General features: G+C 33.6%; 1 protein-coding gene across 1 annotated transcript; it reads right to left on the bottom strand.

The window, feature by feature from the left end:
- Positions 1-384: 384 nt before the first annotated feature.
- LOC127869541 (uncharacterized) lies at positions 385-16,708 on the bottom strand. Its single transcript, XM_052412186.1, has 2 exons — positions 16,352-16,708; positions 385-8,646 (listed from the first exon to the last, which is right to left on the bottom strand). The coding sequence occupies exons 1-2, from the start codon at positions 16,382-16,384 to the stop codon at positions 6,388-6,390; spliced, it is 2,292 nt and encodes a 763-aa protein (XP_052268146.1). The 5' UTR covers positions 16,385-16,708; the 3' UTR covers positions 385-6,387.
- Positions 16,709-17,563: the final 855 nt, after the last annotated feature.

Below are 17,563 nucleotides of genomic sequence, written 5' to 3'. Positions count from 1 at the left end.
AGAACGTCAAGATAGTGGCTTAATTCTATTGTAAACAGTGTGAACGGTTTCATTGTGGAAACATTGTTGATACGCATGGCCAGTTGTTTGCTTAACATACGGCAAAAGGAAGGTAAGATAATATCAAAGGGTCAGTTTTATTAGAATTTTATTAGAAGTTTAAGTATTCAAAACAAATCATGATAAAACGTTAAAAGTGGAAGAGAGTTGGAACTCCAATTTGTAACAACGTTTAGACGTAAAATAACTGGGCTACACACTGAAGGGCAATACTTGTTAGAAATTACTTAAATATGAACATCCATTCGATAATCATAAGTATTTATTGATAATTTGGCGGATGAGTTTGTCTGCAACATAGTTTTTCGGCTTAAATGCATCAAAATTATGGAAACTTAAATAATATTAAAAACACAAATTTTGCATATCCGCTCCGATAATTGTTTGAAACAAATATACAACAATGTAACTGAATACGTCTTTGCACACATTTAACATCTACGTGTACGATTTATATAATGCATACGTGTCCATAAAGATAATTGTATGCGCAAACGACAACACTTATATGTTCCCGATACTTCAATATGTGTTGTTTATGTCGAGTTTTTCTTCAAGATAGTATTTCATAATTTCATCATAACTACCAATAATCCGAAATTTAATCTGGAATGAATTAGTTTACCAGAACAGAACAAATCTTTATAATCTGTCTTTTGTCATGAAATACGATGAACATACATGTATTTTTGACTTCATGTTAGCAAACATCCATTAACTAATAAAACTTTTTCAGTAAACATCGAAAATAAGTAAAAGAAAAACAACTTAAGATTCGTTTGTGGGGACGGTAATCTAGGACTAACACCAGCTTCTGAAATATTCACACTATCATTAAGGTTATGAGGCGTTTATTCAAGATCAAGAAAGTCAAAAGCCCATGTATACAAAGTTAGCGTACAGTGTTTACAAAGTAAATAAATATGGTTATACAAAGTTATAGTACGTTTAATTGCAACAATACATACATTTACAATTTGGTAATTTTTTTTCCAAACAGCGTACTCACGTGCGTATTTACGTATGCCCAGCTACGCCCCTGAACACATGAATGCAACTCGTGCGGTAGTTATCACAGACAAATGTTTTAAATCCTTACTCTTTAATATGCTCATTCGTATATATTTTTTGATTAATGTGTTATTTATATCATATGCATACAATAGAAGCTTAAAAACTATATTTACCAATTAAAACGTTATTCATCTGTCTACATAATACAAATAATAACAAATCCTTTTTCATTAATTAAACAAGTATTATCACTTTAATGTATAAAGAGAAGAAGAATACATTTTTATTAAAAATTCAACATATTCTTTGATGCACCATTTTTGTGTCAAATTTCGTTTTCGAAACCAAAAAGGCACAAAACTAAAAACAATGTTGATATCTATATTATAAGTCGCATAAAGTAATATATAACACTCTTTAACATATAACCTACCTTTTAAGATTCCTGTCGACTTTTGTGTCCCTAATTTATTATATGTATAGAAATACTATCAAATTATATAAAGGCTTATACAATTAAGCAATTTTTTTCCGCACGATTTTCAATTATTGATCAGCAAAGTCATTTGAAGCATTAGTGGAAACCTTTCACAACACACAAAATATCAGGAGTAAACCGCAACTCATCAAAATCTACAGTAATGAGAATTGGATCTCTGAAAAACTCCAAATCTTAATATTGTATTGAATATAAATTTATTTGGAAATCTGATGGGGCTATACCGCAAGGAAAGAACTTTTACAATAAACATAAACTTAAGGTTTAATAAAAAACTTATGCCGACAATTAAAGAATGTTAAGCCTTCTTAAAATAGCGGCAACATCAAAAACTCATTTTAATGCAAAAAGGTTTCTGTTATAAAAACTTTTGCACTACCAGATTTAATATATCCATTTTCAGTTCTCCCAAATCCTTCAATGAAAGTTTTTCGATGAATTAACAACAACTATATTTTAATTTGTTTGGGATGATAATCCAGACAGTTTTAAAAGAAAACGATTAATTCAGCCTTATGAAAATAGAGGCCTAAAACAGACATTAATTATTTTTTGAAAACGCCATTAAAGCGGACTGGGTTAAACGATTCCTGAATAAAACAATCATGGCAAAAGCAAATTCCTAAAAAGGAAAAACTGATAAAATTCGGAACCAGTCATATAACTGAATGTTACTTAGATGCAACTATAATAAAAAACGTAGGTAAAGAAAATGTAATCTTGAAAGATCTGCTTTCCGCATAGCAATATACTTGTTCACAAAGAAGTATTCCTATATGTCATCATGTTATATGGAAAAACAAAGATATAAAACTCAATAACAAATCCATTATTTTAGTGAACTGATATAACAATGGTATAAAAACAATGGGGCATTTGTACAGCAAATTATACGTTTAGTGAAATGCATTTCCTATATAATATACAATCACAAATTTTTAAATTATTATTCACGTTTATCCGCGACTCCAAACGACTATAAAACAATATTGCATGCGCATTTATACATAAATAGTGCCAGAAAAAATCTTTTTGTGATGTAATAGAGAATATCAAACAAATAAACAAAACACTTGATAGTATTCAACAAGAATCACAAAATATTAATGACAACAGTACTGAAATGAAATGGAATTTCAATTTCAATTTACTCTAAACGAAAATAACGACTGGGGAATAATATATAAAATTCTATTTAAGTCAACAGTTTATACATATTTGCGTAATTTTCAATACAAGTTCTTATCTCGAATAGTACCAACAAATACATGTTAAACAAAATGCGGACTGAAAGAGTGTAGTTTGTGCGAGTTTTGCCAATCAAATATTGAAACAATTGACCACTTGTTTTTGGAATGCGCTTACATTCAAGAATTATGGACGAACCTGCAAAACTTTCTTAAAGAATTGAATATTGAAATAAAAACCAAGAAATCGCCTTTTTTGGCATTATCGACAAAAAGTATACAGCGATGTTTTGAATTTTATAATAATTTTACTATAAACATTCATATTTTACATAAAATGCATCCCAAACGTCAACTTTTTTCTTAATTGTATTAAGATAAAAATACAGACGGAAGCATAAATTGCCCTTATAAAAAACAAACATGATATACATTATCAACAAGATGTGTTTGTGAAACACTATGTCCCCCCATATATTTTACCTTTGACATTGAAGGATGACCTTGACCTTTCACTACTCAAAATGTGCAGCTCCATGAGATACACATGCATGCCAAATATCAAGTTGCTATCTTCAATATTGCAAAAGTTATGGCCAACGTTAAAGTTTGACGCAAACAAACCAACGAACCAACAAACAAACAGGGCAAAAACAATATGTCCCTCAGTATAGACTGGGGGACATAAAAATGGATCCACATCATTAGATATTTTTCAACCAATATTATTTAGATAACCTCTTTAATACAAATGTGCAATTGCTCTAACCTCTAGTATTTCTATGTTTAAAACGTCAACCAAAGTCATAAGCAAATAAACAATTAAGAGTTATTGTATTATGCTTGAAAATATTATGTTACTTTTTCATAGACCGTTTAAACACGGTGTTAATTGTGTGCATGCGCGCAGGTGCTTGCATGGATGTGTGAGGTATGTGTGTGTGGGATGTTCTGTGTAACTCTGACAATATATCTTGTATGTGTATCAACTTATATGATTGATTGCACTGTATACTATTACTAAAAACATAATGTTCAACAAATCACAATAATTCTGAATTATTGTGATTTCTATGTTATATTACCCATGCGTTTATGTATGCAAATAGTACTGGTGTCAATGTAAATGTCAAACATGGACAATAAATAAGAAAAAAAAAGTTAAAAGAAAAAAAAATTAATTAGAACTTTAACTATATGTGTCATGCTAGCCAAAACATCTGTAACGTAGTTGGTATTAATAAATTAATAATTGTAGACAATTATTAATAAATATTTTATCATAACGACCATAATTTCATAAATAGGATTCTTGAATTTCGGAGATTATTTATAGATCTTTAATTATAAATAATATAATGTAATAGATGTTTAATTATAGAGAAAATAATGGTTTAAATAAAATTATAGAATCTTAATTTAAATATTTACCAAATCATACGAGAACGTAATTAAGTATACATTAAAATGTACCACGGTTATCACGGTGGAAATCAAAACGTGACTGCCTATAGGTATTTACTTAAAGATGCCATACAAGATGAGTTATGAAACACAATCCGAATATACTTATCTTGAAAAGACATCAAATATATTCGTTGACATGGTCAAATAAGATAATTTCTGTCTAGCACCTGCCGATCGCTTCATTGAATCGGAACATAAGAGAATCGATCAACCGACATATTTATAATGGCCAATCAGAAAATGTATTCAGCCTGTTTGGTCAGTTTTGATTTTCCATTTTTCTAAAATGGAGTGTAAGTTTGACAATCGAGTAGAGCAGTCACGTTTTCTTGTCGTGGCGGCCATATTGGCCGCCGTGCTGTAAAATTTTATTTCATGAACATTAGCAAGCGTTTTATAAGAAAATATTCAACATAAATAAATCGCGATGAAAAGAGAAATGAACTTTGTTTGTTACTGTGTGTTCGCCACGAACAATGTGTAATTACGTAACACATTCTAGTTAAAAACATATACCATGTTACAATTGAGTAGGTAAAAAACTGCATGTACCATTATATAAATATATACAATCAAACGCCCTTTCCCAATTTAAAAAATGCATGAATATACTACAAACACGTTTAGTTAATAATCCGTTGTATATACTAATACATATCCTATATAAATCATCAATCATTAGGTGGACCATATAGAATATTATCAAATAAATTTATGCAAGTACACGTCTGTATAATCAATAAGTTGACATGCATATTGTATTTAAACATTTGTATCAATTAATAAAAACTAAGTCAGACCGCCATTTATTTCGCCATTAAAGTAAAACTTTAGCCTGGCCGTTTCATGCCTAGATTAAGGTATAGAAACTATTGTTTTAAAGTCTATACTTTTATAGAACCTGCAGAAATATTAGTTTTGAGTAAAATTTGTATTGCTTATCAGTTTATTTTCTGTACGAAGCATTTATCGACAAAGATGAACATTGTTTAAATCAAAGCGCTAAAGGCACTGAAGTTGTTCGCGGTTGTCGTCCTTGATTAGCTTGTGCTCATTGCACAGGCTAATCAGTGTGCACAGGCTAATCTTATTTGACATGCATTAAGCCCCGTTTTCCCTGAAAGCAGCAAAAATGTACATATTTCAATGATAAAAACTAGACTTGCCAATGTCGTCTTACAAGCTGGTATATACACTCACTGCAGAAGTTGAGTGAAGCATTTGTCGTCTGCAGTGCAGACAGGCAGCGGTAATCGCTCCTAGCATAGTGAGTTGCGGTTCTTACCGTAGTTAAGGCTTCTAAGCACATACTGATTTGCAAAATATGCTCTGTTAATTTAGTCGGCCGCTAACGAGACCAACTAAAAACGGAACAAGTATGGACCAAACTAATTTATCCTTACATTCTACATTTGTGGACACATTTTGGTTACAAATCATCTACTGTAAAAACACTTGTTAAAAGGTTATGATTAAATCATAACATTATACGGCAATTATAAATGCAAACTAATAGATCTATTGGATTTATTTTTATTGATGCCCATGATTAAGAGTTGTAAAATACCTAATTGCTATTTCAACGAATTATCTTCTGGATTTTACGGCTGAACAGCAGCAACCCGTTACAAATGATGATTTAAATTTAGTTTCTATTGAATCTGAGGGTCAACAAATTGTACAAAAGTCATAAAAACAATATTAAATATTACAACTAATGCTAATTTTGAAAAAGAGAATGATAATGTAAAAATAATGCAAGTAAAACCGCATAAAAAATAATGTATATTTATATACAATTTTCATTGAGTCCAAGTGTGAAACTATTGTACATGCTGTGAATTTGAAGTTCTTGTCCAATACTTTCTATTAGAGCTTTTATAGCAATAATGCTGGTTTTGAAAATGAGAACGAATATGTATAAATAATCTTTGCACACACGATATATTAAGGGCTTTCTTATACCATTAGATCATACACGTGTGCTTGAAGTTTGATTGTTCATATATGTAATAAATCCAAATATATTAAATAGTTTACAAATATAAGTGAATGTTATTAATATTTGACATTATGTTTCAAGTAAGTCATATTCAACGTTTCCATCAATTCGTGAGCCGGATGTCATTGCATATAAATAACAACCGGTTGCAACTATTTTTATTGATCTGGTGAATCGCCCGAAAGTCTTCCAATGTGCCAGTTGGCCGGGTTGTTGTTTGGCTTTCTATCTTGGGATAGCGCGTATTTACTGAATGCTTTGCTCAGATCCCCTTCCATCTCCCAGCAGTGGCCGAGCAGGTTCAATGCAGTCGCCATATGGGATACCTCGAGGTTACGACCAAGACCGTGATCAAAATGGAGATCCAAGAGGCGATCATCAATATGCGTTGAAATGTAGTCTTCGAATTTCGTCAAGACAATGTTCTGTTTTTCCCGAATGCCAAGTCCCCCGTACGTGAGGTATTGCAGATAATACATGAATACGCGAGAATCCAATCTAGCCTCACCATGCAATTCTATTTTTACACTCATTTTTTCTATGTTATCAGGTGCAAATCCTGTTTTGGTCATTTCATACAAAAGCACAGGGGGAACGCACGGTGCCTCATTAGAAAGAAAAATAATGCATAAGGCAATTTTGCTTTCAATATTAGGATTTGGTTTATTTTCAAACGGGTATCGGTGCTCTATGTCCCGATTGTAATTACTGAAACACCGACATGCGTTCTTCATAGTGAACCGGTGAAAATGACGTTCTGCATATTCAAGAATAAATTTTGCCGACTGCAAATTGCCCGAGCAATACATGACAGATGCTAATTTCAGTCGACTTGAGAATCCATTTGTCTCAAGGGCCTTTTCGAAGATTTCAATGGCATGTTTATTAATCGGATAATCTTTTATTTCAGAAGCAAGATTACCACAGAGTAGCATTTCTGAAAAATTATTGATTTGATTTGCGACATCACCGACTTGTACCGATTCCTTGAAACTGTCCATGACATCTTGGGTAATCGTGACGCCGCTTTGAATAGCTGGAGTCGCTTGAATAGAGCCTCGAAAAGACAAAACAGTTGTCAATATTTCCCTAGCTGCTTGTATTTCAAATACATTCGCTTTGTGACAATTTATTATTTCTTTGCAGTTGTCAATTAGTGTGGTGAGCTGATACTCAACATCATCGATTGGTTTACTGATGAAGCCATGGAAATCAAGCATAAGAATATGGAACCACTGTATCCTTTCAAATGAGAATTTACTGCGCATACACACATGAGAAATGAAACGTTGGTCAGTGGACAATCGTGTTGCGTATCCAAGTTTACTTACAAACCCCTGCAGGTTGTTATCTATGAGTACCGTCACCTTGTTATGTACTATGTGACGTTGTGTTCTATTTAGTTTACCGTCAAACAGATTAACACGGTCAATGATATAATGAGGGCATACACCATCTTTAAGAAATGTTTGGAGCGTTTGAAGACATAGTTTCAATAACAAGACTAAGTTACATTCTTGCCAGGGGGGATCTTGCGCTCTTTCGAGTGTATAAAACAATACTGTTTTGCAGTGAAAACTCGTAAGTTTGCCTTGTTCGCCTTGTTCCATTTCTGTTGTAATATCGCGCTTGATTAGTTTCAGCAATACATAACATTTCAGCTGGGTAATATTTAAACTGAACATGAGTTTTCTTTCAATAAGATTCGGCGATAATCTCCACGCTGACCCTCCTGCCGGTACAAGGAACCACACGCAATGTTTCGCTTCCTCAAACAATTTTTGGGGTGGCCAATTACCCTTTCGGGGCCTGTCTAGCCACGTCTGCAGTTCAAGAATGTCAACTGATACGCACAGTGCGTGCACAGTGTCTATATCGCCATTTCCTAATTTAAAACTAGCAGAAGGTCCCTCGCTGTGGGCAGATTGATTGTCGCTCCAATATTTTCCAAACATTTCGAAATGTTTCCGATAAAACTCAGAGCTTAATATTACGCAATCTATTCCATGACTTATGAGCATGCCATTGCAAAAAGTTGTTTTTGCTTTCACTGGTTCGGGCTTATCGCTTCTGAAAACCTGCATATTAAAATGTTGTGGATAATCCTCAATACCAAGCATCATACAATTCAGCATTCCTTTTTTCCATGTTTTCGAATCCCCTCTCATGACATTAATAGATGGTATACGACGTAACACGTCTATGTCGGACCGCAGCCCTAGCGTTGTCGAGCCTTCTGAATGGCTCCCAAAAAAGAAATGCTCGATTGGTATATTGCTTATTTTGCCTAGCATTGTTAAACCAGCCTCTATCATCAGGAATGTAATGCGCCTTGCCATCACGATTTCATATGTAATTCCTTCATCCTCAAGCATTGTGGAGAGTTGTTTAGACAAGTCCGGGGCATCGTTGTCGATCTTAAACGATATATGACATATGTTAGTAAATTTGGTTACAACAGTTTTATTTCGTATTACATTTTGGTATCAAAGCATAGCGTGTGCGCATTGTGAATAAGCATTCTTAATATATTAAAAACAACTGTAACAATGTGTTTTAAAATTCGATTGTATACATGAGCCCGTGCAAAAATAATGTACAACGCCGTAAATGAATAATAAAAGACTAACTAACGATAATATCAATTCTGAAAACATAAATGTGCTTCACAAAGTACCGTGTAGGTAGGTTTACTTGACATGAACGGTGCTTCTTTTCTTTTTTCTTTTGTTTGCTACGCTTGTTTTAAACCAGCAGACGCTCGTTGTTTCAGAGTTTGGAAAAAATGCAAAATATAAATAAACCCATCACTATCTGGTTATTAATGATATGTGGTATATACATGAAAACATAGGATGAATGGTGTTTTGCTTGTTTGATTTGTTTCCAAGTTAAAGAGTTTTGCAGAAATGGGAAAGTAAGAAGGATGATTTACTCAAAGGGCTCATATTATATTAAGGTTCCTATTGCCATGTATAATACCGCGATAAGATTTCAATTGTTCTAATTGCAATATTGTGTGTGTGTTCGTGTTGAACATAATTTTCGTTTAAATAGTAATTTTAAGCCGATTCCGTAAAACACATATTAATATTTAATAAGAAAACTGCTTAATGCTCATGAAAATCGCTTAACTGTTAACTCCTTCAAATTGTTCACTGCAATAAGCCAAATCGAAATTGTGTACAAAACAAACGTTATAATATTAGCTCTGCGTAAAACTGGGTTAATTTGAATCGATGGTTTCGATGAGAAATACAAATTCGTGATTTATTTGAGTTTTACGTGTGTAAGGTATCGTAAATCGTTTTATGTGTGTTTTATTAGGAGACCCGCTATCAAGTATGGCGAGTTGATTGTTTTGTAATTATAATAAAGGATCAAAAGTATTAGATCATTGGTCACTCTGAAACAAAATAATTGTTGAAAACCTTGTCCGGCAAATAGCTAAATAAACATATGCTTATCATTTTCCAGATGTTTCGTCAAAAGTCAAGACTATGAACAGGAATAGTTGAATATTTTAGGTATTTGCTGTCTTAGTTACTGTTAAGTGCGAGCTGCGAATCATAGTTATGGCATTGGTTCATATTCCATTTACAACGATATCAAAACATAATTCTTTATATAGATGATAAAACTCCTTCCATTGTTTATCAGTCTACCAATAACCTTTAATTGTAATAGCCTTACGTACATGGGATAACGTGTTGATGTTTGGAAATAGTTGGATCCGTCAAATGTTGAAAACTGGAAAATTGTATTCTAAGTGTTATAAATCATAGTTGTGTTCTATGAATATAGAGTATTATGTGCGTACATTATATTATGGTTTCTGTTGTTCTTCATCTTTAAAATATGTAAATATACCGCATGAAGAAATGAAAAGCTAGTTGTTACAGTTTTATTATTGTATTACACAGCAAAACATTACTACTAGAATGTTAAAGGGGCCGTCCAACAGATAAAGCGTCGTATCGATGCGATTCGATATTTTGGGAAACTACGAGGATTGCTTATATAGCTAAACAATATATCCGATCGGAATATGAGCATGGATGGTCGAGTGGTCTAGGCGGGAGGCCTTTTACTCCAGGACTCAAGGAATCCAGGGGTCAGTTGTTCGAGCCCTGTTGAGGGTTACTTTTTTTCCTTTTTCTTAAATTGTATTCTTGTTGTTTTACTGGAGATTTATAGTTCAAATGTTTAAATTTATCAATATAAAGCATTTAAAGCATTTAATAACAAGCTTCAATACATGCCAAAATCTTTTGGACGGCCCCTTTTCAAAAGAATATGCATCAATTCAAACCGCAGAATCATATATTATTACATGTAACTGCATCATGATTTAAACGTTAAACAACATATAGATGGCTATAATGTATTTTTTTTAGGTTTGCTCATGGAAAACGATGTTTTCATGCACGTGCGCAAATTGTTGTACCAGATTATCCGGTGCAGTCCGCGCAAATCAGGGAGACACATCCCGCTTTTGTCGTGTTTTTTTGTCGTTTAAAATGAGTCTCTTTTTATGCAAAATCCAGTTTAGGGGAAAGTTTTTACCCTGATAAGCCTGTGCGCACTGCACAGACTAATCTTGGGCAACACTATGTACATGCATTAAAGCCCCTTTTACTAAAGCATTTCTCAAGTATTTATAAAATGATTAAGTCTTCTCACATAAAATCTAGTAAAGAAACACCAGTAAAGCGTTTTTATTTGGTAGCATGCGCAGGATAATCAATAGTAATTGAAGTAAAATTATTTATGAAATTTACATGAATCTCCAACCTTAACGGCACTGTAGATGAGTTTAAATTCAATTGAAGTCCGCGATTATTAATGCATACTTGTTTTTCTTTTACATAAAAAAATACTTTAAATATTCTAGCTGGATACAAAATGGAAACAGTTTCAATTGCTAAAATACATGTTTATTAACGAAAAACTGCCCCCTTTACTTGTGAAACACTGTAAATATGCCCCTGTAATATTTCTGACAAAAGAACCGGATGAATCAAAAGTGATTCATAGAACATTATTTTTATTTTGTAGACAAATAATAATAATCTTGATGTTCTTATTTTTTACAATTTAACGCAAGAAATACAGATTATGTCGTTTATTAAAGATTGCGTAACTGAAGATTCAAATTTGAAACAACTATTTACCCACTAAAATGTTGCGAACATTCTTAAACAACAAGACTTCAAAAGATCTGCTAACAATAATTTTATTACTGCTTACCGTAAAAAAATCACAACTTAAACCGCTGCAACCATATAATTCTTTAGGATTCAACATTTATGAAGCAATTTCAACATCATACTCCTCGTCCTGGAACAAAATCTTAATAGTCGCCCGTAAGACTTGGATATCTAGCATGAATCCCCTTCACTTAACAGGCAGGTATAGTTTTTCGGTCATCCCGTTGAAGGCGCCCATGTTCCCAATTGAATTATTCTGATAAGCAGCATGAGGCATCATTACATGTGTGTCCCCCATTTCGTCAGACACATTGTTCTGAAACGTTTGCTGCATATGGCGGCTGTGAGGATCAGTAACCACTAATCCCATTGCCTGAAAAATACGGCAACATAAAAAGACTAAAAAACTTGATAAATCTAGATATATAGCTGTTATTGTTTACTGTGTAGGATGCAGAAACATAAACGCCACTGTAATGATAGTTATGAGTTTACTTTTCTAAACTTTTGATTTGAAATTGAGACGCCTGCATGGGTAGTTTTCAAAAAAAAATAATTTCACATATTACGAACATATTTGATATAGATCAAATGTAGGGATGTCAACGAATATCCGAATATTCGGTCCCGCACCGAAAATCCGAATACTATTTTCCGAATCGAATATTCGGAAGAAAAAAAATAATCGAATAATTTCAATGACTTTGTTTTCGTGAAATTTGCTTCAAACAATGTTTAAAAAAGTTGTTATAGTGTTTATTGCGGTAGGCGCAATAATATGGTGATGACGGTATACCTGTCATAAATCCCGATAATTGCCTACCTTCAGGAAACTTTAATTGACCACAGACAGTCACTTTGTGTCAAAATTATGATAGGTGCAAATCGCGTCGGCAATTAAAACACCGACCTGCACTTGATCTAATGACTCGAATTACATTTAAAATGATCAAAGATTAAATGAATAAAGGAAAAGCAGACTTTGTGTAAAAAACAAATAAGAACTGATGCAAGAGATTTTTGATTGACGTAAATCGCGTTCTCCAATCGAAGTTCAGCTTAAATTATTTCTAGATCTAACTATTTTGTCATGTTATTGTTTTGTCGTCATGTAAATATTATGTTTCTCGTTATATTGTTGATGTACAATATTACAAGTTTAAAACAGTTTTTGTGATTCAATTTTAAGAATTACATTTAGCTATAAACAGTATCAATATCAAAATAAACAAAAGTCACCCAAAATCATCAAATTTATATAAACGTTTTGAATTGTTTGACGTTATTAACACTTAAAGCTAGACGTGGCTGTTACCGTTCAATTTCCGAAAGAATGAACCCACCTACCTTCCGATTCGCCGATTTCCCTCCCCATCTCCCTTTCAATTAAGAAAAAGTCTGATTCCTTTGTTCGATCAAGCTTTTAAACAAATATTCACGAATATTTAATCAACATCTAATAAAAATAATAAACTAAATCACCTTCGAATTAGCGACGGCAACGCTGTGTCAATATTTAGTCACTTCCGGTGAACTTCCTGTAAAAACGAAAGTAGAATTCATGGAGTAATGGTACGGTAAACAAAGTTGATTTTGTTGATTTTTTCCAAAAGATGTTGACCGAATATCCGAATATTCGTTCGGAAGGATGACCGAATATTCGAATCGGCATTCGTCGCCATCCCTAATAAAATGCATTATTAACAAGCAAATTCGTTGAATTGATATCCCCCGCCAAATAAATTGTGTTTATGGATGGGTGTAGAACTAAAAGAAAAGGTATAAGTGAAGGGTTGTGCTTTTTGTCAATTAGCAGCTCCACAATATGCTTCTGGACACAAAAGTTTTCTGGACGGATGGTCAACGCCAAAACAATCTCATCCAGATAAAAGGACGGATGGACAACGCCAAAACAATATCCTCCTCCAGATAAAATTATGAGAGAAGGAAAGACAGACAAGTCAGCGACTATATGCTCTTCCTTGTTGGAGCACAAAATCTCTAACCTTGACACTTGATGTGAATCGTATGACCGTACAAGAAGTATATTGTGTGATGCTGACCTTAACCCTTGACATTAACCTTGACCTTAACCCTAGACATGAATCTTATATATGACACACAGCAAAGAATAAGATGGAGAAGAATTATGGAAGGTTATTACAGAAACCACTGATACATAGTAAAATAATGTCTAAATAATATTTCTACAAATGTGTGATCTTTGATATGTGACCTTGACTTTGGTCAAAAACACATGGGTCTTGTACTGTCTGATAATTGAGATCAATTGCATCAGGACATTTTGAGAATCCATTTTAGTATGGTAGAATCCTTACCAAATAATGCATATTTAATCAAAATGTGTGATTTTGACCTTTGTGTGTGACTCTGACCATGACTCTACCAACCTGGATCTCATATTTGACACTCAGCTAGATGATGGAGAACAATTGTGACAGATATTACAGAATCCCTTGATGCTTAGTAAATGAATGACTAAATAATGAATAATTCATCAAATTTGTGACCTTTGACCTCAATGTGTGACCTTGACCTTAGCCCCTAGGATTATGGGTGTTGAATGTGAAGCACTCCCAGATGATTGAGAACAACTATGGCAAGTTTCATGGCTCTGACTCATGTGTTAATGTAGATAAAGCTCTAAGCTTATATTAAAAAGCATTTTTCCACGATACAAAGGGCCATAACTCCGTTATTAACAGATGGTGTACAATGCCATTTGGCGTGCATCATTCTCTTATTCTTATATATACTCATACCAAGTTTCAATGAAATCCGCCAAAGCACTTCCAAGATATGGCTCCGGACACAAAAATGCCGGACGGACATAAGGACGGACGTAAAGAAGGACGGAAGGACAACGCCACAATATCCCTCCGCCTGGCCCAAAGAAAAATAAACATGAAAAATGGATCAGATACAACAACAGTGAACATAACGGTTGTACAGTATTGTGGAGCCCATGCCACAATAAAGATTGCCTTCGTCTCGGTCTCGGTCCATGCATTTACAATTTTTCAAACACACCACGAAGGTTCTCTGGGTCAGACTGTCAGAGATTATTGCTGGCTGTCTTGCAACAAAATCCTTCAAAAGCTCATATACTTCGTCAGAAGTTAGGTAGTCTATGATATCCAAAAAGACATTTCTGCATTTAAACAAACATACAATAAATGTTTTAAACATTAAGATCAGAATTATCACATTAGTTGTAATGACACGTACAGATAGAAACTCGTATTTTTCATGAAACCATTTTTCAACATTTATGGTACATTTTTGGTAAACTTTCAATATACATCAAGTTAAGTGTCGAAGTATTATGTGAAATTTTTTGCTCATGTACCAACACACGCCTCTCTAGTTGCCAGCCCCAGCTTCTCGTTATCTTTTGTCTTTGCAAGTAAGCACATGCTTATCAGATTCATCTGTGGCAGAAGGTGTTGAAGTTGATGAATCAAGTTTTACATATAGAAAACTTAGTTTTATGGTAACAATTAATTTGCTGAAGTGTTTCAGTTTTTCAGTCACGATTACATGTAATTTCAAAATGAAATATAAATGGATATTTGTCCAAGTAATTACTCCAAATTTGAATATCATAAAATATTATCTACAAATTATTTAAATATTCTCAAATGAAATCAACAGAAATAAAACGCAACTACATAACCATACCTCTTATGTTTGTTGCATCAAAGTGACCGTATTCAGCGAACCTTTCTTCGTGAGCTTCTTCTTGGCTTAATTATGGTTCTTTGATTTTTTTTTCTTTACATTTGTGATTTTCTGGGAACATTTGGTCAGTTTTGGGGAATGTTTTTTCCGTTTTGCATTTGGGAAACAGCATGAAAGAGACTGTAATTTTAGGATGAAAAATCACTGTCCCTATGGTTGTATCCTATTAACTAAGAAATGCATACCATTTAATCTATTGATGGTCCTTATTAAAGGAGTGAATCTGATATCTGGTATTATTATATAATATGTTTTCTTCAATATTCAGGACAACAAAATCGGTATAAGGAGATTCATCAAATTTAAAAAAAAAGTAATATCAAGCATATTCTTGGCTTTAACAAATATCATGCTAGATGCATGTTTAATCTAGAAACAATAAGATATACGAAAAACAAATTTGCGGAGCCGTCTTTTGGTTGGACGAGTTGTCCAATATATTATGTGCGAGTTTACTTTTTTTTTGGGGGGGGGGGGGGTGGGTGGGTGGGCAAGTTTGTATTTGGGCGAGTTACCTGGTACCAGCTACATGCACAGGAGGGACGCCCATTGTATAATGTTTTATATATTTATATAAATAAATATATAAATGAATAAATAAATAAATAAATAAATAAATAAATAAATAAAATGCATTGTTATCATTAATGTTTATTGAACGGGAAATAACCGTTTAAATGACGAACAGTCATGTAATCTTTGTGTTTCTGCTGCTTGAAACGATCGGAAATTGAAGCTATATTGGACATACTTGTGTTCGACCAAATTTTTTTCCATGAGTGTCAACTTCTTAGGGCTGGTATCGAAATACTGCTGGAACAATGGTAAATCATATTCATTTGCGCGAGTACTAACGTTAATTCTTCAGGCAAATCGGCTATTGCCGTTTCTCATACACTTTCTGATCTCTGTCTCTAAATGGGAGAGTGAGTATAACCAAGCGAAAACTTAACTTTACTTTAAAGTCAACTTTTCTTTGTCTCTAAGCTAGACTCCAAACGACAGAATGTGTATTGACGCTTTGTTTGCTGTATGAGAATACATTTAAGTAACGAAAACAATTAACTGTATTGTTTATTATTAGTTTTAACCTACTTTTAAAGATCTGCGACTAAATTAAATAAACAGTATAGAAACATGATTTACTTACTTCTTCGGCGTTTGATGATCCATGTTCCGCCATTGTTTCCGCTTCTTCTGTGAAGCTAAGCACGTGACTCGATTGCACAGTGCGCTTAAATATTGAGACGAGCAGGTTACGTGAAATCACAGTGCACGTTTTTATTTAGACGAAAAAAAACCTCGCCGATGATGCGAGTGGATGTACGAGACGGTTATAAAACATGTTTTTAGTACACAATGTATAAGACTCCAATGCATTTACTATTAAATAATTGTGTATCCCGGTACAATAAAGTATATACACTTTCTACTGATACATTTTAGTATCTTTATCTCACGCGAATGTTCAAATGCAGTAATGCATTTCGACAATACATTCGCTCATCAACAGACACAACGCCGTATTTATTTCAATTTAATGAAGCATATGCTCAATGGCCAACGGTCTATTGCCTAACTCCAGTAGACCGAAAGATAAGTGTATTCCGGTAATAGCAATCAAGTTTGAAGATTGCTTTTTAACAAAAACAAGATGACTGGCCACATGCAAGCCTCGAAATAAGATGGCGTGTGACACTTTCAGCCTGATAAGTGTTTATATACTTTACAAAATACTTGAAAGTCCAAAGTACGGAAACATCTTTGCGATATTCAAACCTGATCGCTATCCGTTACAATGTAAATAAAAGCGCTGCAATAAATAGGATAAATAGATGTATGCACACGAAGCATTTGGACGACACGTTACTATATCAGCTTGATTCGTTCTTAGGCATTCTTAACCCTTTGCATGCTGGGAAATTTGTCGTCTGCTAAAATGTCGTCTGCTGAATTTCTAAAATTAGCAATTTCTTCGATTTTTTTCAAAGAATACTATCAGAATAAGCAAACAGTTTGGATCCTGATGAGACGCCACGTTCTGTGGCGTCTCCTCTGGATCCAAACTGTTTGCAAAGACCTTCAAAATTCGGTTCCAGCACTGAAACAAAGGATACACTTACAGCATCAGATAAATCTTGTTTGGGTATTGTAAACACTGTAAAATGGGCACTGTACATTAACAAGGTTATTACAATGTTGGAACCGGATAATTGATCATGAGCGTGTAACGAATTTAGACGGCGTGTTACACTGTCAGCGAAGTAGCTCTTTGTGTGCTCAAAAAGCACGTGTACGTCAATAGTCTGGAAAAACCCATATCAGCTGCCTTTTGACACTTAAAAATGGTAAGTCTGTTATA

This window comes from Dreissena polymorpha, chromosome 2 (assembly GCF_020536995.1).
Source record: "Dreissena polymorpha isolate Duluth1 chromosome 2, UMN_Dpol_1.0, whole genome shotgun sequence".
Classification (NCBI taxonomy): domain Eukaryota; kingdom Metazoa; phylum Mollusca; class Bivalvia; order Myida; family Dreissenidae; genus Dreissena; species Dreissena polymorpha.
This window is presented reverse-complemented; position numbering and strand designations above follow the sequence as displayed.